Source organism: Amphimedon queenslandica, unplaced genomic scaffold (genome assembly GCF_000090795.2).
Source record: "Amphimedon queenslandica unplaced genomic scaffold, v1.1 AMPQUscaffold_13310, whole genome shotgun sequence".
NCBI lineage: Eukaryota > Metazoa > Porifera > Demospongiae > Haplosclerida > Niphatidae > Amphimedon > Amphimedon queenslandica.
Window position 1 is genome coordinate 19,478 of NW_003546454.1, and position 17,391 is coordinate 36,868.

General features: G+C 37.1%; 6 protein-coding genes and 1 non-coding gene across 8 annotated transcripts; 3 read left to right on the forward strand and 4 right to left on the reverse strand.

Moving 5' to 3' along the window:
• Positions 1–2,058: 2,058 nt before the first annotated feature.
• LOC100633598 (pre-rRNA processing protein FTSJ3-like) lies at positions 2,059–6,224 on the reverse strand. Its single transcript, XM_003387906.3, has 9 exons — positions 5,844–6,224; positions 5,487–5,657; positions 5,202–5,432; positions 4,925–5,131; positions 4,685–4,875; positions 3,302–3,669; positions 2,926–3,139; positions 2,326–2,801; positions 2,059–2,272 (listed from the first exon to the last, which is right to left on the reverse strand). Exons 1-9 carry the CDS (start codon positions 6,210–6,212, stop codon positions 2,082–2,084), a joined length of 2,418 nt encoding a protein of 805 aa, XP_003387954.2. The 5' UTR covers positions 6,213–6,224; the 3' UTR covers positions 2,059–2,081.
• On the reverse strand, positions 5,724–5,794 carry Trnag-gcc (transfer RNA glycine (anticodon GCC)). The gene has a single exon. It is a non-coding gene; the product is annotated as a tRNA-Gly (tRNA).
• LOC100632835 (zinc finger protein 622-like) lies at positions 6,201–7,450 on the forward strand. The gene has a single exon (XM_003387900.3). It carries the CDS (start codon positions 6,283–6,285, stop codon positions 7,336–7,338), a length of 1,056 nt encoding a protein of 351 aa, XP_003387948.1. The 5' UTR covers positions 6,201–6,282; the 3' UTR covers positions 7,339–7,450.
• Positions 7,451–7,526: 76 nt separating this feature from the next.
• On the forward strand, positions 7,527–11,220 carry LOC109583351 (death-associated protein kinase 1-like). The gene is made up of 3 exons (XM_019998654.1): positions 7,527–10,386; positions 10,561–10,648; positions 10,883–11,220. Exons 1-3 carry the CDS (start codon positions 7,558–7,560, stop codon positions 11,206–11,208), a joined length of 3,243 nt encoding a protein of 1,080 aa, XP_019854213.1. The 5' UTR covers positions 7,527–7,557; the 3' UTR covers positions 11,209–11,220.
• LOC109583352 (uncharacterized) lies at positions 11,218–13,016 on the reverse strand. 2 transcript variants are annotated; one of them, XM_019998660.1, is made up of 5 exons: positions 12,859–13,016; positions 12,752–12,800; positions 12,174–12,704; positions 11,586–11,875; positions 11,218–11,540 (listed from the first exon to the last, which is right to left on the reverse strand). In XM_019998660.1, exons 1-5 carry the CDS (start codon positions 12,987–12,989, stop codon positions 11,288–11,290), a joined length of 1,254 nt encoding a protein of 417 aa, XP_019854219.1. In that variant the 5' UTR covers positions 12,990–13,016; the 3' UTR covers positions 11,218–11,287. The 2 variants fall into 2 exon arrangements, with proteins under 2 accessions (XP_019854219.1, XP_019854218.1); XM_019998659.1 differs by having other exon boundaries at positions 12,844–13,016.
• On the forward strand, positions 12,991–13,576 carry LOC100632962 (60S ribosomal protein L37a-like). Its single transcript, XM_003387901.3, has 4 exons — positions 12,991–13,065; positions 13,164–13,292; positions 13,340–13,422; positions 13,502–13,576. The coding sequence occupies exons 1-4, from the start codon at positions 13,063–13,065 to the stop codon at positions 13,563–13,565; spliced, it is 279 nt and encodes a 92-aa protein (XP_003387949.1). The 5' UTR covers positions 12,991–13,062; the 3' UTR covers positions 13,566–13,576.
• Positions 13,577–13,613: 37 nt separating this feature from the next.
• LOC100633726 (tricarboxylate transport protein, mitochondrial-like) lies at positions 13,614–17,386 on the reverse strand. The gene is made up of 6 exons (XM_003387907.3): positions 17,135–17,386; positions 16,706–16,913; positions 15,896–16,119; positions 14,233–14,453; positions 14,096–14,169; positions 13,614–13,895 (listed from the first exon to the last, which is right to left on the reverse strand). Exons 1-6 carry the CDS (start codon positions 17,220–17,222, stop codon positions 13,781–13,783), a joined length of 930 nt encoding a protein of 309 aa, XP_003387955.1. The 5' UTR covers positions 17,223–17,386; the 3' UTR covers positions 13,614–13,780.
• Between the last annotated feature and the right edge of the window lie 5 nt (positions 17,387–17,391).

A 17,391-nucleotide genomic window follows, 5' to 3' on the forward strand; every position in this document is an offset into this window, starting at 1 on the left:
CAACTCTCCTAATTGCAGTATAAGCACAATGGACTTTTCAGCATTTCCTGGACAAAACATTGGTTTTGTCATGGCTCTGGTTGGACAATTTAACAATTTAACAACTGGTACTATTGATATTTTGAATAGGTATTCAACAGCTTCCATTTCTTATGGTATAAAAGCTCAATGTACTCCAATCAGTTACAAATTTCAGTCAAAGGTTAATGTCACACTGAGTGCTATTGTACAAAATAGCATTAACTTTAGTAAAAGGGTCTATGAAATAATAGATGTCAGAGTTTTACCCTGCCCTAAGGGTTTCTGCTTATCAAATTTTTTTTGTAGTTTTGAATATATCAATGATACAGTCAGGAAATTCATTCAAAGTTGGAATAGCACTAACAATTCTGTGATGAAGCAACCTGAGTCTAACTTGTGGTTAAGTGGCACTAGTGAGTGTACAATATCATATTCAAGTTGTCCATTTAATTATTGCAATGGCCCAAAAAACTTTAATTTAAGCAATCCTGATGAACAGTGTGCCTCTAACTGAGCAGGTGACTTGTGTGGAACTTGCTCTGACAACTTCAGTCTAATGCTTGGCTCCAACAGGTGTGGGGAATGCAGCAATAATGCTTATCTTGCTCTTATAATCCCATTTGCTATATTTGGTATTGCTCTAGTTATTCTGATTGTTGCTCTTAATCTAACAGTCACTGTTGGTACTATCAATGGGCTACTCTTTTTTGCTAATGTCATTAAGATTTATCAACCTTTATTCCCACATTTTAATGAATTCACTATATTGAGTCAATTCATTTCATGGATCAGCATGGACTTCGGTGTTGAGACATGCTTCTATAATCGCATGGAATCATGTGGTAAGACTGGTCTACAGTTTGTATTCACAGTTTATCTTTGGGCAATCATTTTACTCATCATATTTTTGAGCAAATGGTCAATGAAACTTACCAGATTAATGGGCAACAATGCAGTTCCTGTTTTATGTACTCTCCTCCTTCTCTCTTACACTAAACTCCTACGTACCATTTTCTCCATCTTGAGCATTGATAGAATCTATCAAATGAGCAATGCAACAGATGGGCAGATTATAAAGCATGTGTGGTCAGTTGATGGTACTATTGAATATGCTCATGGCTGTCACTTAATCCTCTTCATTATTGCTTTACTAACACTAACATTTCTTTTCCTTCCTTATACAATGCTCCTTCTTCTCTTTCCTTTATGGGAATTGTGTCGTTCTAAATGTACCATTAGTACAACTTACTATATTAAGCTGAAGCCATTTTTTGATGCTTATGCTGGTCCCTATACTGACTCATTTCGGTTTTGGCCTGGAATGCTGTTAGTAGTAAGGATTATACTAGCTGCAGTGGTTGCAACAAAAACTCAAAATGAAGAAAACATTGGAATGGCTCCTCTTGGTCTATTGGTTGCAGTTATTGTGATTCTTCTCACTGCTTTGCGTCTTAAGGTTGTCTACAAGAACCCAAAACTCAATGCTCTTGATGAGTTTTATTTAATTTGTCTTATGATCACAACTGTTGTCGTATATGTTTCAAAGAATCCAAATGATTCCTTTGGAGCAGAGATAATCATCTTTGGTTTTAGCTTTGTTTGTTTTTTGGGTACAATAGTTTATCATGCTTACAACAAAGAAACTGTGAAGAATATTTTGAAGAAAGCAAAAAAGGCAGCAGAAATGAAGATATCAATCACAAAAAGCAGCATTAAACTTGATGATAATATGAGCACTGATGAAGCAAGAATGAGGTTGCCTACCGTCACTTCAACAGTGTTTGATACAAGTGACATTTACGAGTTACGTGAGCCATTACTTGACATAAAAGAAAGCTAAACTTTTAATTATTTTAAAGTGTGAACACCTTTCATTTTATTTTAATGATTTAGCTTTATGTAGGGAGAATTGCTACTTTAATTACAATAATTTATTTGTTGCAATTTTTCCTGCTTTTGCTCTTCAATTTTCTGTTGTTGGTCTTTATTTTTTACTATCTTATAATAATAATAATTTTGGAAAACAAAATGAATAAGTTAATTACTAATAAATGCATTGGCTAATGTTTTCTTTGTTTCTTGTATTGTGCCTTTTGTCTCCTATTATCTTTCTTCATGCGAGGATCCACTACTTTAAATCTTCCACTCACACCAGCTGGTCTCTTCACTCTCTTCCCCAGTCCTCTCTTAGCAACAACATACTGCACATCACGCTTCTTATTACTCGTAAGCCCTGCCTTCTTGTAGATCCCTATATACAATTAGCATATTGTAAGCAGTAATATGATAATAATCATGGCATACCTTTAATCTGACGGACTTTCTCTTGATCAGTAACATCAGGAGTATCACAAATAACTCGAGCTTTCTCTCTTGCTTTGGTAAGCTTACGAGCTGCTCTTTGCTTCTTCCTTGCCTTAGCTTCTGCTATCTTCTTTATAGGACGAGCATTTATCTCTTTAAGCCTCTTACGATACTCATCAACCATATCTTTAGTGATTGGTAACTGCTTCTGACAATGTGAGCTCTCGTCTTCCCTGAACCAATCAGGTAAGTTAGGATCATCTGATGTCCACCTGTTGTATCCACTCTCTATCAAATCCTGCCTCTTCTTGCGTGATTGGACTAGGAGGGCACCAATGGCCAGTCCTGCTGGATCTAGTTTCCGTACTTTCTTTGGTGCTACATCTTCTTCATCTTCTGATGTATCACTGTCATCATCAAATCCTGAGTGTTGTACAGCAGTAGGAGATATAGCTAGATCCTCTACATTATTCTCACTATAAGTAATAAATAATAAAACAAATGATAGCACACACAAATTAATTAAGTTACACATAGATCTACATGTACACCTCAATGTGCAATATTTGAAATAAACAAGTGTTTAACTGTTTGACTCACTCATTCTCATCTTCATCATTTGATCCTTGTTCCTCTTCTTTACTGATGATCTTCCCTCCTTTCTGTTTATATCTTTCCATGGCAGCTGCCACTTCCTCCTCCTCATCTTTCTCTCCGCTAAGAACTCCCTCAAACAAAGGATTGCTGAACCAACGGACAGTCTTCTGAGACTTCCCTTTCTTCTTATCCTCTAAACTAACAACCAATGGATTACCTATAAAAATTCATATGCCCATGCATAATCATAATTATAATAATACATACACAGTACACACAAAAATATTCATTTTATCTAATGCACTCCTATAATTAGCCTATTACTGCAGTAACTGTATGTCATTCACAGTCAGGTACTCATGTATAATGAATGGCTTACTTTTGTCTTCATTATCTAGTTCCATATCCTCATCATTGTCATCATCATCAGACTCTTCATACTCAATCTCTCCTTCTTCATTCTCTTCTTCTTCGTTGCTGCTGTCTTCCCTGATGTTATAGTCTTCCTCTACTAGCAATGGTCGTTGAGCTGATGCTGTTTCTTCATCGTCAGTCTCAAGAGCGTCTCCATCAATATCCTCTCCTTCAACCTCTTCCAATTGGCTTGAGGTTTTTATGTGATTTAAGGAAAAGAGTTTCTCTTTACCTCCAGAGGTAACCTCACCAGTCACTGGGTCATCTTCCTCTTGCTGAGACTTGAGACGCTCCTCAACTTTCCTCCTTTGCTTTCTCTTGTACCTCAGTATACTATTAGAATTAAAAAGGTATTGTGTACTGTACAATTAATACACTTTCTAATATATATGTAATGTATGCATGCTTTTGTTCAATTTGTTGTTGAGTTTATTCTGATCAAGTTTGGATTTTCTAAATGGACACTATAGTGAAGGGTATTGTTAAAAATTCCTAGGAAAGAATTCTCCATTTTTACTAGAAAGAATGTAAAACATTGAGGGGCTCCGCCTCCAGACCGCACCTCCCAGTCACGCCCAGACGTACGTTCAAGTTCTTGTAAGTAAGGGCTTCGCCCAATAATTTTTTTCTGATGCATATGTACTTACATGTGTGTTGTAGAGTGAATTCTAATCAAAGTTGAATTTTAAAGTTACTCTACAACCGGGCCAAAATTCCTGTACTGTACAGGGTCTTTGGTCAAATTTCGCCAAAAATAAAAAAGAAAGAATTCTCGATTTTTATATTTTTCCTGATACATATACATGTTCTTATGTTGAGTAGAAATTTTGAGCTGATTCCAATCAAATTTGGATTTTTTTATGAATTTTTAAAGTTACTTCAAAATCTAGCCAAAATCCCTGTACTATAGTACAGGGTCATTGGCCAAATTTCGCCAAAAATGAAAAGGAGAGAATTTTCCATTTAAAAATTTTTTCTGATACACATACATGTTCTTATGTTGAGTAGAAATTTTGAGCTAATTCCAATCAAATTTGGATTTTTTATGAATTTTTAAAGTTACTTCAAAATCTAGCCAAAATCCCTGTACTATAGTACAGGGTCTTTGGCCAAATTTCGCCAAAAATGAAAGGAGAGAATTTTCCATTTAAAAATTTTTTTCTGATACACATACATGTTCTTATGTTGAGTAGAAAGTTTGAGCTAATTCCAATCACATTTGTATTTTTTATGAATTTTAAAATTTGTTCCAAAATTAGGCCAAATACCATGGACTAATACAGGGAATTTTTGCCAAAACGGATATAAAAAAAATCTCAATTTCAATCATATTTCCCCTCCCCTTTACCTCTTTAATTCTGCTTTTTCTTCTTTAGCTAGTTCTTTGACTCTAGCATCAACTTCTGACAAGTCCATTTCATTGTCTGAGCCGGCCCCTTTAGTACCAGACTCATCCTCACTGTCACTAACTTGATCGAGAAACTCTTTCATTTTAGCTCTCCATTTAATGAGTACCTTTAATTCTTTCAAACCTAGTACCTATATGTACATAGCACTAATGTCATGTCATTAGAGCTAGTATATATACCTTAATGTCACTACAGAGTTCTTTTATTTCCTCAGTTGTTAGTGGGTGCTTATTAAATACTTCACTCGTTTTATCAAACACAAACTGATGTGAGCTGGCCAATACTGACATGTGGTCATCACTCAATATGAAATCAACAACAGGCAAAGAGTTAAATAATACATGCTGTCCCTCTGGATAACCTGTAGATGAAGACTTGGTGTGTTTCTATACAATGATAATAATATAATAATTATTATTATAACTATAACAACTGTACTTAATGATGTAGAAGTACCTGAATATTCTGCAATGTGATTTTAGGTTTCTCCAGAGGTTCCTGCTCTTCAAAAACAAACTTTGGATCCAAGAGTTTCTCGTCTGGTTTTCCTTTCACAAGATACTCTTGACAGACGACGAATATCTCTGCAGATTCGCTACGAGAGGCCTGAGGCTTAGTTGCATGAACTTTCTTGAATAACTTTTGAAATACGTTTAGCAGCTGTTGATAGTCTTTAGACCTAAAGACCTGAAAATAAACAAGAGAGTGTAGTATGATTTTATTAACTTATAGATCTCATACTTTAGTGACAAACCATCCGCCAGGTTTCAAGAAGTCTGTTGCTAGTTTTAATGCGCTGAGGGTCAGTCGTGCTTGAGAGAAGGCATCTTGTATCCATGCTGATCCTACATTAGGAGCACCATCATTAAGTACACAGTCAACCTTCCAAGTCTTCAATTCTTTCTGGATTAGCTATAAAAATAGAAAAAATAATTGAAAAAAAAAAGATTTTAAGAATGAGGAGGAAAAAAGAAAGTATGCATTGACCGGGAATCGAACCCGGGCCTCCCGCGTGGCAGGCGAGAATTCTACCACTGAACCATCAATGCACATTCTGCAAACGTCCAACAAAAACTAAGTTTTTAAAGGTTGGCTCACATGTCTACAATTGGGAGTTGTTATATCGGCTTGAATAGTGATAGCATTTGGTATCGGCTTTATAGAGACCAGATCAACTCCAATGATAAGACTAGAAACTGGCATATGCTGTGAGGCCACTTGCAACCAGCCACCAGGAGCAGCGCAGAGATCAATAAGGACTCGTGACTTCTGGAGAAACTGAAACTTCCTGTTGAGCTGTATAAGCTTGAAAGCAGACCTAGCTCTATATCCCGTCTCTTTTGCTAAGTGATAGAACTTGTCTTTTCTTTTCTTTCCTATTTTTGCTTTCTTCCCCATGATGATTTGTTGAGTATGATGCACGTGTCTACTAGGGTGTGGCTGAAAGGTGTGTAAACCATACCCCATATTATTGCACCATCAGTCCATCACCTCTCGAGTCTCTTTCTTCTTTTCTCAGTCTTTTATTCGACGTAACATGTCTGGAGTTCACTCTGTCTATACCTGTATAACATGTCAGGTTGCATTTGATGGCCCAGAGCTCCAGAGGTCTCATTACAAGACGGACTGGCACCGTTACAACCTCAAACGTAAAGTGGTTGAGCTCCCTCCAGTCACAGCAGAGACATTCAAAGAGAGAGTTCTGGCACTCAAGATGGAGGAGAGTCTCAGTGTTGAAGAGAAACATCTCTACTGTACTCCTTGTCGCAAGACCTTTTCAAGCGATAAGTCGTTTGAGAGTCATCAACGCTCACAGAAACACAAAAGCATTGTCAAAAAGAATGGAGAAACCTCACCTCCAAAAGTCAAGACGACATCAAAGAGCGAGACGGAAATTAAGGAAGAAGAAGAGGATATGGAAGAAGTCGAAGATGGAGAACCACTAACTGTAACAGAGTGTCTCTTCTGTCCTCATTGTGAAGAGGACATGGAATCAAACCTTGATCACATGAGCCGAGCTCATGGGTTCTTCATCCCTGACATTGAGTACCTTACCGACCTCAAGGGACTCATTGAGTACCTTGGTGAGAAAGTAGGCAGTGGTAATCTATGCCTCTATTGTAATGAAAGAGGCAAAATGTTCTTTACAGTTGAAGCTGTACAGCATCACATGATTGATAAATGTCACTGTAAGATATTCTTTGAAGGAGATGCTGCTCTGGAATATGCTGAGTTTTACGATTACACTAAGAGTTATCCTGATGAGGGATCTCCTGATGATGACGTCGTTCAGTCTGGATTGACTGTTAATGATGATCTTGAATTAGTGTTACCATCTGGTGCAATGTTAGGCCATCGTTATCTCAAGAACCACTACAAGCAGCGAGTCCCGCTTATGGTCACACGTAAGCCAAGTCTTGTGTCTAAAGTGGTTGCTAACTATCGCTCGATTGGTTGGAAGGAATCTTCAGATGCATTAAAGAGGCAGAGAGATGTTGCTTGGGCATCGAAAATGGCTCAGCAGCGAAAGATGAAGCTGAGTGTTAAGGCAAATAGCTTTCAGAAGCACTTTCGTCCTCAAGTTGTGTTTTAAGACTGAAGTTGTCTTGTGATATTAATATTGTTGCATTTAATGTATTATAAATTTTTGCCCACTTTGATGTCTTTTTGTGTCTATAAAAAGCTCCAAGTAGTTATTTAACTAATTACTAATTTAACCTACTCATGCTTTGGATGGCACATAACATTGGCATCCAGGGAGTCAGTGAAGTCATTCCTCCTACATACCATACGGTAGAGCAGAAGACTCATCATGTCTGTGACTTGGCTGTTCATGCAAGGGAGCAACAACAAGACTCACGATGAAGACTCCATTCGTTCTAGTGTCCTCCCTTCAGTGGAAGACCTCAAAAGTTTAAGAGCTGAATTCACAATTAAGGTTGCCCCGTGGGATGAGTACGTGTCTATCAAAGCAAATTTACTTCACTTGTCTTCAAGGAATGGTTGGTTAGGGGTTACGGAAGATCTCATCACTAAATATTGTTTTGATCCAGAGACCAGAGATAGTAAAGGTCATACGTGTCTCCATTATGCTGCTTTAGGTAACCACGTTGACATAGTTCGATACCTCACTACTGTGTGTCACTGCATACCGATCGCTGCTAATGATAATGGTACTAACGTCCTTCACTTTGCAGCTACTTATGGGTCGCTTGATGTCATCAAGCACCTTTTCGATCATTGTCATGTTGACCCGATGGTAACAGATCTGGTCGGGAAGACTTGTCTTCACTACGCCATTAAGCATATCGACCTTGTGAAGTATCTCATTGCTGAACGTGAGATTAATCCTATGATCACTGACAAGGATGAGAACACTGTCCTTCATTGTGCAGCAATGAATCAATCACTTGATGTTATGAAATATTTGATCAATGATCACAACTGCGATATAATGGCCACCAACAGGTTCGGAAAGACCATATTTGATTTCGCTATCAAACACATTGATGTTATGAAGTATCTGATTACTGAGTGTGGTTGTGATCCAATGGCTACAAACACTGTGGGTAGAACAATCCTTCACCGAGCCTCAATGCACGTTGATACTGTAATGCATCTCATTACTGAGTGTGGTTGTGACCCAATGGCTACAGACGCGAGGAATAATACGACACTACATTATGCGGCAAAGGAAGGCTCGCCAGATGTACTTAAATACCTCATCAATGAGTGTAACTGTGACCTAATGGCTGTCAATAAGGATGGTAGAACAGCACTTCACATGGCTGTTATTGGAGATAATATCAATGCTATTGAGTGCTTACTATCAACAGGTAAATATGATCCGTTGACTGATGAGGACAAGCATGGAAAGACATCGTTACAACTAGCGAAGGAAAAGCATCAAAATATTCTTCCACTTTTTACAAAGTTTGATCAAATAAAAACGTCAAATACTATTGACTCTTATGTTAATATTCTTCTACTGGGAAATTCTGGAGCTGGCAAGAGCACTCTTGATCGTGTCATTTCAACGACAGCTGCCCACTCCACGGTACTTGGTTCCTTTAGAAATACCAAAGGAGTAAAACCATGTACTGTTGGGATTGTTCCCACTAAACTACAACACAAAACACTAGGTAATGTTGTCCTCTACGATTTTGCTGGCCATTCGAATTATTATCCTAGTCACAGTGCTGTCACTGAGAATCTCTTACAAAATTCTGGAACTGTCATCCTGATAGTGGTTAATATAACGGACAAAGATGCAGTCAAGCACCTTTGTCATTGGCTGACTGTTGTGAAAAGGGAACTACTAAATTCTCTCGATAAGTGTCACGTTATCGTAGTTGCAAGTCATGCTGATGAAATAAACGATCCTGTTGAACATAAAATAAAAGGAGAAGAGCTACTTGAAGTTATCGGAAAAGAAATGGGCAATGCTGGTTCTGTCTTCTTAGATTGTCGTAAGCTGGGTGGTAGCAGCGTGGAGGCATTTTTGAATAAGGTATCAAGTGCATGTGAGTTTGTTCGTAGTAAAATGGATCGAAAGACAAGCCTTCATTGTCATGTGATGTACAGTTTGCTTATTAATGGACGGACAAAGAATGTACTCACCCTCAATGATGTGATGTTTGTTGCTAAAAACAGCAGCAACTACTTTCTGCCAGAGAAAAGAGAAGAGTTCCTTTCTGTCCTTCGTTCACTTGACTCGGCTGGTTTAATCAGCCTCGTTGAAAGTAATGATAAGGTGTGGGTTGTTGATAGAGGTGTGCTTCTGGCTGATGTTAATGGCACTCTCTTTGCTCCAAATACATTCAAAGAACACATCGATATTTCCAGTGATACTGGTATCATCAGTGTCTCCTGCCTGAGTGAAGCCTTCCCTAACTATGATCCTGAAATGTTGATCTGTTTCCTGGAGAAAATAGAACTTTGTCACATACTAAACTCATCTTGTTTACATAAGACAAACCTTCAGCCATTAAATGTGAGAAGGAACGAAGAGGGAGAAGAAAGATTTTTGTTTTTACCGAGTCTTTTACATAGCAAGAGACCTACTGAGATGAATAGTCAAGTGTACCAGTTTGGTTGGTGTCTTCAGTGTACTAAGAGAAACGATACCTTTCCTCTTCGATACTTCCACATCCTCTCATTGCATATTGCCCATAAGCTGTCTCTTTCAAGCTCTGATGATGATGATGATGATGGTCCTGATCAGAAAGCTACTTTCTGGGACACCGGTCTTCATTGGTTTAACGGTAATGGCGTAGGAGTACTGATAGAAATTGTGGATAAGAGCCGGTGTGTACTAGTACTGATGTCATGTGAAGATGGCTGCAATGACAATATGGTGCATCTAAGAAGAGACGTAATAGGAGACATTACAAGATTATGCAGAGAGCGTTGCCCCAGTTTAGAGGTAGGAGAGTTCCTTATTGATCCTGAGAATTTAACATATCCTATGACCTGCCCGAGACAAAGGATAACTTACAGCATACAGTCTGTGCTATCTTCAGTTGCTGAAGGTAGATCTTTTCTTTTGAGTGCTAAAAGACGTCCTAAATTAAAACGACTCCTGACTGATGAGCTAGCAGATATTGACAACATATCGATTCTAGGAGGACGAAGTTTTAAAGTAATAATAATAATAATAATAATATTTTTAGCCTTTTTTTGTTTGTTTTGGTGTTGTTTTGGTTTTTCTGTTTTGTCGTTTTTGCTGTTGTTTTTCATAATACGGTAATAAGAATGATAATGATAATAATACACATGCAATTGACATCATAATAATTTTATTGTATTATTATAGGAGGTGTCTTTTGACTCAACTGCAAGTGGTTCGGTTGATCATGCTGATGAATTGCCTGACATAGGACCAAGAACACCTCATGTACTTGGTAAGAAATAATAGTAATTAGTAAATACATAGCAAAAGAGTCTGTGTGGGAGACATGTCTATAAGTAACACTCCACTGATTACTATGTAAAGAATGCTTTTAGATGACATGCATATAGAATTAGGTGGGGCAGAAGAATTCAAAGCACTTATTAAGCAAGATATTTATGTGTGACCACACATTAAATGAAATACTATACTACAGCATATCAAATTTTAATACAATTATTTGTAGGTATTAAAGATCTTGGTGATGTCAATACAGAGTTGATACTGATCCAGGACTTGTCTTGCTCGAAATGGTACGAGTTTGGTCTTGAGTTGGGCCTACATGAGTCCAGACTAAGAGAAATAGAAGAAAAATATGGCGGAGAATTAGAGAACTGCTTTAACGAGTGTATGTCTGCCTGGTTGAATGAAGAAGATAATGTGAATGAGAAGGAAGGAGGTGGTCCGTGTTGGCTGGCTTTAGTTTCGGGTCTGAATAGAATAGGAGAGCATTTTATTGCAACTAACATCCAAAGGAAACACTGTAGGCATTATGCTGACCCTTGGCTCTGAACTCTATGCACATTTTAATAGGAAAATTTTATTATGCATGTATTATATAATAATAAAAATAATTGTGTAATACTATTGATTAAAAGCATTCTTTAAGAAAGAAAGGTAATTGAATGACATGTTCTTCCCTCAGAATAGTAAACCCAATGTGCTCAATGTAGTTGGCGACGTTGATTTGCATCACATTAGGTGACAACATTTTAAGAAATATCGAAGAAGTTTTTGAAACTCTGTCATGAATGGCGTGAGTGAATGAAGATGGTTGACAATAAGTCTTCACAATGAGCCCGTAGTTATCAAAAGATGAGATATTCAACAGTAGTGACTGGTACCTATTGGTAGATGATAATACCACTCTTTAATAAAGTTTTTAATACCTTGATAGTACACTAGTTCTCACAAATGATGGCGATAGCTTTAGTTCTTTTATTAATACGTCAATATAGTATTTTGAAGATCTCATAAGCTCTTCCAGCCCCCAATCAGTTTCAAAAGGGATAGGAGAGTTAAGAACTTCTTCCATTAGTAAGTAATCATTGGAATCGCTCCATATATTTAATGACAGACTGGGCTCCATTGTGATAACACTGTGGAACCAATATGGAGGTAAGTAGAGCACTTCTCCAGGATAGACATCAAGTGTAATCTGAGGCTCTTCTATATCAACCTAGTAAAGACAATAAAAAAGATACTGAACATATTATTGTTAATCATTGTTACTGTTAACTACCATAGAGCCAGAAAGTTTCATGGCAAAAAACTTTTGTGGTTTGGTGGCTCCCAGTCTATTTGTGGTTTTTATTTTCGTGGATCATCAGTGAAACTCCACACCTCTCATTAACTTGCAAATATTTCATGGTTTTTAATTTTGTGGTGTCATCCCAAAGCACAAAAACCACAAAACTTTCCGGCTATATGGTATCATCAATTTATCTGTCAACATAATGCAATGAATAATTATCTACCTGCAATTGCCTATAGAGTGAATGGAGACAAGGATAAAGACGAGAGTGATACTTGGGCGGAGACAATAGAAACCTCTTATGTCCACGAATAACAACATGAAGATTATGTGAAGTGTCATAGTGTGTATATGCAGTCACACGACTGCCGCCAAACCAGTAATTAACTTGACTGGGACTTTTGTGAGGCGGAAAAGTGATATTAGAAAGATCTTCAAACGATAACGGAAGATCTAATAATTCAATTCCTCCACTAGCATAAAAGAAATTATCGGATTTTGAAGTTTTTATTGACCGGAAGAACTCCATTGGTGAAATACCAACGACTTGGTAAGGCTCCTTGAGAGAGAACTCTGGGACATTGTTGAGAGGTTGACGAGGAGCATGATAAGTGAAGACTGGCTGGTGACTGTACTTGCACGAGAGAATCTTGTGCAAATCTTTAGCTAGGCCATCAAATGACCACTCCATTGCTTTGTGAGATGAGAAAGGAGAGGGACCAGTTATGACTACTGGATATTCAAGAGTAGCTAACTACATATAAAATAATAAGTAATGCAATTAAAGATGAGTATACTCACGTATTCTGTCATGTGGTGGGGGTTCTCTGGATCTATTTTCCACTGCAATCTTGAGAGATTAGATATAACACATTAGATTTTAAAGATTTTACTTGATAAATGAATACCTAGAGCCATTATTCTTGGATCTTGTGCTTAATTCTAACTGGTGACCATTGTAATAATAGTAGATGCCTACCAGCACAGATATAAAACCTCCAAAGCATGAGAAACTTGCAAGAGCTCTTCCAAACTTCATTTTCACAAAAAGGCGTGGCTAAAAGTAGCCACGCCCACAAATATTAACCCTTCTTCACTTCAGCTAAGCTAACATGGTGAGTTTCTCTATGCCCATTGTAAAAATCACAATGAATCTACAACTGTATCATACAATAGATGCTTTAAGTGATAAATTTGTTTCTTATTTTTGCAGGCAAAGAGGACAAAGAAGGTAGGAGTAGTGGGAAAGTATGGTACACGTTATGGTGCCTCTCTACGTAAAATGGTGAAAAAGATAGAAATTACACAACACTCCAAGTACAACTGCTATTTCTGTGGAAAGGTAAGTCAAATAATCTTGTTAAAATAATTAATATGATTTTAATATAGCGATCAATGAAAAGAACATGTGTTGGTATATGGCAGTGTAAGAAGTGTAGGAAAGTGATCGCTGGAGGAGCATGGGTACCAAGGTAAGGGGTGTGGCTTATAGAATTAGAAGTAATACTTGAATTGGTACTGTATTTTTAATGAAATATTTTTCTCTTGTAGTACGACAGCTGCTGCTACCATTAGAAGTGTTATTAGACGTCTGAGGGAAATGGCTGAACAGTAGCTTAATTTAAATAATTATTATATTGGTGATTGTAATAATGATCTATTGTTGTTATTATTTCAGACAAGTTTCTTCTTTTCATGATAAAATAATTATAATAATATGCATGAGGTCTACCAGTATGTACTTTTAATAATAATAATAATAATAGTGACAATAAATATAATATTAGTGGTCTAAAAATTATAATTATTTATAATTATTAGTAAATTTGTCTAGTTTGTCTTCCATACGTAGTCCAGTAGGCGCATTACATGCTCGTACAGTGTGAACACGAGTGCAACATCAGCACACACTCGTCCTAGTCTTGGCGTAGTACCTTTGTAGAAACTGTTATCAGAATAAAAGAGAAGATTAAGAATAAGCCAATTTCACAAAAATGATTTCTACAATTTGCTCTTAAATAAACCTAATTTTTTACATTTTCTAATACAGAAAAAGTTAAAGCCTTCCTTAGTATTTAGTATGCATTTGTCTTTAAGTTGTACGTTTCAGGACAAAATAGAAAAGGTACTATACTTGGTACTTACGCTCTAAATCCTTCATTTCTTGCAATTTGTTTAACACAATCCCAAGTGCTCTTGTATTTATGAGCATCAAGTCCCTACATATATACACACACAATAAATTATAACGAGTAATGAATGGAATCTCATTTCTTGCTCACTTGCATCCTGGTCTTAACCACATCAATTGGAGTGTTACCAAACACACTAGCAGCTCCTGCAGTTGCACCACACAATGCTGTCTTCACGGTACCAATGTTCTTGGAATAGTCGCCTCCTTGGATCCAGTGCTTGAGGTTCTCGTAGACAAAGAATCGGATCATTTGGTTAGAGCCTTGCTTAAGTATGGTTGGCGTGAGACCTTGGTATGTGCCTCTGATACCTGTTAATGTATTGATATTTATAATATGCAAATTATAGTTCAGAATTTACTAATTTTACAGGAAAAATAATATGATAATACTTGCATCATTTAACAACAATTTTGTTACGGATCAAGCCAAAAACCATTTCAAGAGATATAGTGACATCTCTTATATAGTGCTCAGATTTGACAAAACATCCCGTTAAAAAATGGCTCTAATAGAATTCTCCATTTTTTTTATTTTTCTGATACATATACATGTACTTACATGCAAAAATTGTTTTTTTCATGAATTTCTAAAGTTACTCAAAACTTGGGCCAAAGTTCCTGTACATGATCTTGGGCCAAATTTTGCCAAAAAATGGCTGAGTGAGAATTCTCCGTTTTAATTTTTTTTCTGATACATGTACATCCATATTCTTATGTTGTGTAGAAAATTTGAGCTGATTCTGATCAAATTTGAATTTTTTATAAATTTTTAAAGTTGCTCTATATACTATTATGCTTGTCAGCTCTGAGGCATGCTTTTAGTTCACTTAGTGTGCTTTGTGGGAAACTCATCTCCCCACCTATCAATGTCAAGCCACACTACCCCCAGTATGGGTCAGGGTAAGGCATCATGGTAGGGGTTTTGTACCAAAATCCCCATCCAGTCAAATCCCCTACTAAAGGACCCTATTGAATTATTACATGTGACTCCTACTAAACTTCTGGTGTGTAAACTTTGCATTTTCAATATCTAACTTGGCCTTACTGGCAAAGTCTTCTAGCAGGTCTTGTTGGAGCGAAATCCCCATCCCTGGGGCCATCTCAGAGTGAAAAACCCTCTACCAAATCTCCTACATATAGGCTACGTTTATACAGCAATGCAAAACGCATCATTTTAAAAATATATACCGTATAGCCGGAAAATTTGGCGGAGAATTAAATTTGGCGGAGAATTAAATTTGGCGGATTGGCGGTTCAAAATAAAACCGCCAATATTATAACCGCCAATAATAATTTCAATTATTATGCGCGGGTTCATTATACCAAAAAATGGCAGTATTTCTCACTATTTCAGTCACAAAGTCAAGACTGTGGGCAAGGACTACTAAGGAGCAGCTTTAAGAAGAGCTGAGAGTGCTTAAAGAAAAGACAAGATAGTAAACCGCCAAATTAAATGACCGCCAATATTATATTTAGGCAGTTTTGATGCAAAACCGCCAAAGTTTTAGACTGCCAAATTTTCCGGCTATCGGTACTTTGAACACCGTTTTTGTTTCCATAGAGTTCTATCAAGATTTTATCATGTTTTCATTCGTTTCAATGTAAACAGAAGCATAAAACAGGCACAAAACTACACTGAATGCATCATTTTCCTTGCTGTGTAAACTGTATGTAAGTATTGGGGGTAGAGTTGATAAGCGCATCAATCACGTGATAATAACTTCAATAAGTGAACATATGTGTTAACTTGCCTTCTTGTTTAATAATAGTCCTCACACCATGGAAGAATCCTTTATATTTTGGATTGGGTTGGGTCTGATCGTGAATAAACTTCACTTTAATAGTTTCCATGGGACACACTATCAAGATGGCTTCACTGACACCAGCACCAAGTCCAGCAAGCAAACGCTGAGGCTGTGTCAGCCTACCAGTCTCGGTGGACATTCTGTTCTTGAGAAACTCAAAAACTGAGAACCTAAAAGAAATTAAAGATAGAGAGAGAGAGAGAGATAGGGTCAGAGAGAAGCCTGTTTACTATAGTGTTTACATAAACAGACAAAGTCAAGTCAGGCCACAGATAATGCTATTTCACACCACCTCTTATCAAAATAAGCTGACCATTATTCAAAAATTACTTTTAAAATTCATAATAACAATCAAGAGCTAAGGTCACTCCAAATAAATTCATAGTTTCTCCTTACACGTGCGGCACTGGTGCGAGCAGGCGGTAAGTTAATTTTGATTATAAATTTTGATTAAAATAATAATAAAGTTTCAACAAAGTAGCAACCATACCTGATTCCTTGTTCATCAATGAACTAGAGAGCAGTGAAAGACGTATGTTTTTACGTTATTACTATTTTTAATATTTTAATTAAATAATTAAAATAATTATTGGCGAGGGCAAGCAGGCGGCAAGGAGAAACTACAAATTTAGTTGGAGTGGCCTACCTGTTGCTGGCAATGGTGATTATTACAGGGAAAACTCAAAAGTGTTGCATACAAAAGCAGAAATGCTAAATTTGAGCATTAAATTGACTAATTGATTTATCATTCTTTACCTGACGGATGCTTTAGGAATAGATCCATACAATAATGAAGAGAGTCCTCTATAAAGTCCTAGTACCCCATGCTCCTTTACAGTGAGTGAGACACAGTGCAGTGGCCCCTTGAAGCGTGGTTTAGCAGACCTCTCATCCAACTGTAGCTGAGTCTTTACGTATTCGGTAGGGAATGTTATCATAATCTCAAGACCTCCGGCAATACCACCTGCAGTTGTTAATAAAGCATTATATACTGTAATGTGTATCTGCTATGTGTTAGTCTACATGCAACAATATGAGCTTTTGTCTATTATTTTAAATATCAGTTAATTCCCAGAAACTCATTATTACAAATTTGCATATTGATTTATTACAGGCCACACATATTAAGTTCTAGTACATAAATACTCTATATTTATTTAGTGAGAGGCTCCCCCACTACATTACCTGCCATTATAGCTTTCCCAGGGTGCTTCCTGTCACTGGGAGCAGCTGCTACAATGGACCTCACACTACGGGCAGGACTACGATCCATGGCTCGTTGACTATTGGCTCTTCTGTCTCTACGAGTACTGGCAGTATATTATTGGAGGCTTTCTGAGAAGGAGGACTGGACATCCGAACCCACCTGGAAACTTCACAAAAGGTCAGGTTTATTTAAGGATTTTGATTAGAGTAGATAGTAGATAGTAATCCCCGCCCAT